The following is a 6,000-nucleotide window of genomic DNA, read 5'->3' on the forward strand; positions in this document are numbered from 1 at the left end:
TCCAAAAAACCATCTTAAACTCTCCAAATCAGTAAAACCAATCTTTAAGCATGCCAACATAAAACTGGTTTCCCACACAAGAAGCAGGCTCTGCGATAAAAAAACAAACAAACAAACAAACATTTATTCTGGTTCCAACTCCCTCCCCATCCCCCTTTCATGACATTATCCTTTGGCTGGATATGAATTTCTATTCATAAAGACAAAAAGGCACTCATAAATCCGAATGTGTTAACCAGCACAGTGCTGAGCACACCGTAAGCATTAAATATTGGCAGGCTGACCTAGTGGATCGATTCTTTAATATTTCCAGCCCATGAGCTCTGCTGTGAGGGAAACGGGGGTGGGGGGAGTTACTGGCCAAGCTTTCTGGTAAACTGTTTGGCTTTTTAATTAGAACAATTACTAGTGAGAGTCAGCCCTGGCAACGGAGCTCTATTTTTCTGGAGCTCTGGGTAAATACTTGGCACTAAACACTTACAATGGGAGAAGGCTCTGGTAGGCTGTGGAAACCTCTCTGCTTCCAGTTCACTTCCAGCAACTTCGTGTGTATGTGTCTCCCCTCAATAAAGTCTATATAATCCTTGAAATTGTTGCAAGGGCCAGCTATGACACTCATGAAGTTGAGAAGGTAGCTTAAGTATTCCAAAAAAGAGGGTTTTACTCTGTGAAAATAAAGTGAAAAAAAAAAGTTGAAAAGCCTTCACTCTTGGATTTTTCTCTGAGATCCGCAGGTCAGCCAATCCTAAACACAGGCATTGTCTTTGTAGATGATAACACATGACGTGGTCTTTCTTTGTTCCGGTTCTCTAAAAATCCACCTAAGCTAGAAACCTTGTGGAAAGGACAAGTTAATAGAGGTGGGTGGCTCCGAGAAGGTGCAGCGCTCCGTGGCGCCCTCTGCTGGCCGACGGCGGCACAGACATGGAGGGCGAGATCCAGGCTAATTCTGAGGCTGGGACGTGCTCTTTCTCAGCAACCTTAGCTGTCTGTAAGAGAGAACGAAGGTAATAAACACGAGGCAGGGGTGGGAACCTGACCTAATGTGAGCTGAGCGAGATGCTGTGAAATGGGAAAACTCCCTCCCAACTGCCAAAATAGACACAAAACAAATGATGGGTGGAACTAGTTTCCTCTTGAAGAGGACACACAAAACCACCACTATAGCAGTCTCCTGTCTGCTTTGGCATCCAGGCATGAGGTCCCCAACCACAGACAAAAGTAGTGGCGGGGGGAAAATTCTATAGAGACCAGTTCTAGGTAGCGGTGTTTTAATGGCATTTAAAGGGGCAGGATAGTATTGTGGGGAAAGGCTCCCTAAAATGCCATTGCTAACCAGTCACTGGAATTATGCCCTACAGCATTTATACCCCCACAATACTGTGCCAAGAATCTGATTCATTAGTCTCCTGCAGTGGGTCTCCATTGCTTCTGAGTCCCAGTCCCTTAATGTGAAAACGAGGCACTCAATCTCCGTACCACTCAGGACCCTCTCTCTTCCTTACCCCTAACTATCTCCTGAAAGTCTCCTATAGGAACCCTCCACCGTAGCTGCCCGTCCTTCCCTGATGTGCTACCCCACAAACCATTTCCATTCCCTACCAATGTTGTTCTTCTCCCTTACAGCCTCCCTTTCTCCAACATCCACACCAGGCACTGTCTACCTTCAGCCTGCTTCCTGCTTCCTGCCTTCTGTCTCCTACTCCCCAGCTCACAGTCCTCTCTCCAGCCCTGTTCCCATCTGTCTTCATAGCCGCATTTAATCATACTGATGTGCACTGATAATTTATTGGGCAGACACATACCCAATAAAAATAACTCTGTAAGAGACCTAACAATGGCAGTGAAGGAGAATCTTGAAAAACTAACAAAATTATAGACCCGTGTACTCTCTGGCCCAGCAACCCCACTTCTGGGAATCTATCCCACTGCTATACCCAAACCTTTTTAAAATGACCTAGGAACAGGGTTTGTAAAAGCCAAAGATTGGCAGACAACCCAAGTACCCACCAATAGATTCGTTAATAAACACTAATATGTCCGTATAGTGGAGTTAATCTGCATTGAAAAATGAGGAGGATTTCTAGACACTGATGTACAAAGGGCTCGAGAATATATTGTTAAACTTACTTCACAGCAAGTCGATGTTGCTCAGCAGAGAGGTCTTCAGCTCTTCGACCTAATCCTATAAAAAAAGAAAAAAATGTAGAAATAAGATGTTTGAAGTAGAAAATTCTAAAAGAGGCTTATAAAAGTCATTTGAAAAAAATGATTTATTTCACATTTATTTCATAAATCATAAAATCATTTTTGAAAATGCTCTGGATTAAAGAGCTACCCGCAAGTGCACGTGTGAAGGGGAAAGTCTCCGCAGGTTCTCGTGAAGAGGGGAGAAAGCAGGGGTTACTCCTATTTAAACTGCACGGTAGGACATGGATCCCAGAGAACTCCCCACATCTCCTCCACTTCTTACCAAAGTACGTATGTTTTCACCCCTACAAGAGAGAGAGAAGCCTGCCTTTGCAGCCTGCACCACCTCAAAGACCTCTCTGATTAGGCTGGCTGCAGACACCTGCTAGCAGCTGAGAGCACGGGTGTGGAATGGGGAAAGGAATAGGGGATTTTTCCTCTTCCAAAAACACAGGAAATGTAATCCTGAATGCAGGAAAAACATAAAAGATGTATCAGGTGATTCTTTTAAAATTCATCCATGCCAGAAAAAAAAAAAAAAACCACCAAATCACCTTTGTGCTCCTCATAAAATTTATGTTAGCTTATAGTCACAGAAACTTAAGTGTCATCTAATAAGCTATAGACATTGGACTACAAAGCTGTATATCGAGCTAAGAATGACGATGGTCACCAATCATAAAGGCAATTCAGAAAAATGCATAAAGGAAGACAGTGTTTGCTGTTCCCACTACACATAAGAAAAAAAGAAATGACAAACATCTTGCTATACGTAAGGGCTGTTCCAGAAAATCACGTAAACTAAGAATGCTTTAAAAAGTAATTTAGGCAAAAAGCCTATTTAAAAAAAAAGATTTTTTTTTTAAATCACACTTTTTTCTAAGATGTCAACATTTCTGGCAATTCTAGAAATTAAATTTATTTTAGCTATTAGTTTATGTGCTAATATTAGTCTATCACCACTACCAACTAGACTTTTAGGTACAAAAACATTTATCAACTCAACCCCGGTTTACTCTGGACTTTTCCAATTTGGGCCCGCCCTAAAAGGCTCATGTCCTGGGAAACTGCTCAGTTCTGGACAAACCAGGACAGTTGGTCACCCCAGAAAGACCCCATCCTTGGTATGAAATTACCCAGGTCTCTACAGAATGACTAAATCACCAAGTATGAACTAGGAATACCCAGGGTCAAAATGAAATTAAATCCGGTCCCAAGCTTTAAAGAAAAATAAGACTAGCTAACAGAGATTGTAAATCTTCTCGCTCATAAAGAAGCTTCAACAGTCCGAAAGCATTTGCCAGAACAGTACAAATCCGCAGAGTATACTTTTACTAATTGCACCTGACACCTTTTACACCCATATTGAAATCTTCCACCTGGCTGAAAGTGCCGTCCTCCTTCCCTGGAACCAGGTTTTAATCATGTCAATCACACTTTCTGGTCATTTTCAGGAAGGGCATGAGCAAAGAAAATGTTCAGTTTTATACAAACAGGAGCTTCTTTCTTCCAAGGAGAAGGGTCAGGCTAATCTCATTAGATAATTTTCCAAGCCAAACAACAAAAACAAAAACACTAAACAGAACGAAATTAGCATTAAAAAAAATTGTTAACCAGCCAATACTATTTTTTATTACCTTGTGAGCTTCTCAGATTAAACCACAGAAAAAGGATGCCATTTCTTCTCAAGAGATTTGGAAATAAAGGGCAGAGAGCACCATAAATTTAAAACATTATAAATATAAACAGAAAACCAACTGTTCTCAGTGTAAATATTTCAGCAACTTTAGATTACAGAAATAATAGCTGTGAAAGTAAAGAGCTTTGATTAAAGAAGCTTGTAAATTTTTGACAAGTTAAAAAAGATCTGCCAGTACTTGGCTAAGCTCTGGACTATGGGTATTGTCTAAATGAAGAGCTCACTCTCAGAACTGAAAGGAGAGTTGTTTTTCTCACCATCATGAACTTGGAATGCCAAGGTTGTGATCTTCTGTGTGACAATCATCAGAGGCCTAAAAGGAAGACAGAAGAGAATCGATTGGCAGAAGGACCACTAAAAGAAACATTTACTCTATTTCCCTGCATGGTGGTTGTTCATCTTGAAGGCTATTCAATAAAATGAAAAAAAAAAAAAAAAAGGTTGGAATTAAAAATTTCCCTTCCAAATCACTTTAAAAAAGTAAAAAAAAAAAACCTGAATGAAAGGACACCAGAAAGCCCCTCTTGCACTGTTCCTCCAAGTGTAACTTCCAGGATCAGCCCCATCAGCATCCTCAGGGGCTTGTTAAAAATGCAGACTCTCACACACTCCTTTCCAGAATAAGAAAATGAGGACGTGCATTTTAACAAGACCTCTAGGGAGACTCAGATGCACATTAAAGTATGAGCAGCCCCAGTTTGGGGGATACCTAATTCAGTGCCCCAGTTCCACCTGGATGAGACATATATTCTGGCTTCTTCATCCTAATATGTTCTAACACATGTTCTATTAAAGGTAATTTTCCCATGCACACACAGTAAGAGATACTTTTGTAAAATGCAGCCACCTGTCAATAAACCATTTAGTGACAAAAAATAAGACCAATCCTAATTTGAAAAAAAGACACCAAATAAAAACTTGTCTAAGAAGTGGAACCCAAGGGGTGGAGCAAGATGGCGGGGGAGTAGGAGACCTGGATTTCGTCTGGTCCCAGGAATTCAGCTGAATAGGGATCAAACCATTCTGAACACCTACGAGCTCAACAGGAGATGGAAGAAAAGAATGGCAACAACTCTCTGAACAGAGACGCAACCACTTTCTGGAAGGTAGGACGTGGGGAGAAGTGAATCCGAGGCGATATTCAGGAGGATAGACGGCGGGGGAGGGGGCCTCCGCCGGCCGCTTCTGGTAAGTGCTGGAGCCGCGGAGCACAAAATCGGAACTTTTAGAAGTCGGCTCCGCTGAGGGACGTCGCTGCAGTGGCTAAGCGGGGGGGTGGAACCCTCGCGGGACAGTGTGGTCTCAGGACCCTCGGGGTCACAGAAAGACCAGGGGTGCCTGAGTGCGGCAGAGCTCCCAGGTATCGGAGCGGGGAAGCCGGCTGCAGAGAGGGAGCCGAGGCGCGGGCTCTCAGCTCGGGGTGGCCATAAACTGTGATCCGCGGCCCAGTCGGGCCACTGCTCCTCCAGCAGGGACCCAACAAGCGGCAGATCCGAGGAGACTCCCCTTCCTCCCCCGGGGAGGAGCGGCGCGGGAGCGCACCGCAGGGATCTGCTGGGTTTGGAGACTCCACACGGGGTCAGGTGCCAGAGATAGAAACGCTCGGTCACAGGCCAGGTGAGCACGGAGTGCGGCCGGAGACCGGGGAGACGGGAGTGACTGCTTTTCTCTGGGGGCGCACTGAGGAGCAGGGCCCCAAGTTCTCGGCTCCTACTGGGTGGAGATTGGGAGGCCACCATTTTCACCCTGCTCCTCCAAGGCTGTACCGAGAGCTTGCAGGGAACAAAAGCTCCTGAGAGCAAACCTGAGCAGCTTGCTTAGCCCCCACCGACAAGGGCGGGGCAATTCCACCTCCAGCAAAGACATTTGGGAACCACGGCAACAGGCCCCTCCCCCAGAAGATCAGCACGCACAGCCAGCAAGCCAAGACCAAGTTTACTGATCAAGGAGAACGGGAGAACTCCAGCGCTAGGGGAATACTGCACATAGAATTCATGGCTTTTTTTTTACCATGATTCATTAGTTCATCAAAGTTAATTTTTGTTAACTTTTTTTTTCTTTTTCTTTTTCCCTTTTTCAACCAACATCTTATCAATCTCTTTTTTAAAAAA

General features: G+C 44.0%; 1 protein-coding gene across 3 annotated transcripts in view; it reads right to left on the minus strand.

The window, feature by feature from the left end:
* MBOAT1 (membrane bound glycerophospholipid O-acyltransferase 1) overlaps positions 1 to 6,000 on the minus strand; it is a 122,237-nt gene that overhangs the window by 25,359 nt on the left and 90,878 nt on the right. For all 3 annotated transcript variants that reach the window (XM_025890839.2, XM_073877628.1, XM_025890840.2), the window contains 3 exons: positions 4,147 to 4,202; positions 2,131 to 2,185; positions 482 to 665 (listed from right to left, as the gene is read on the minus strand). In XM_025890839.2, coding sequence (XP_025746624.1) covers positions 482 to 665; positions 2,131 to 2,185; positions 4,147 to 4,202 — 295 coding nt within the window. The remainder of the gene's footprint in view (positions 1 to 481; positions 666 to 2,130; positions 2,186 to 4,146; positions 4,203 to 6,000) is intronic.

Source organism: Callorhinus ursinus, unplaced genomic scaffold (assembly GCF_003265705.2).
Source record: "Callorhinus ursinus isolate GAN/ISIS: 27379988/994484 unplaced genomic scaffold, GSC_fseal_2.0 scaffold26, whole genome shotgun sequence".
NCBI lineage: Eukaryota > Metazoa > Chordata > Mammalia > Carnivora > Otariidae > Callorhinus > Callorhinus ursinus.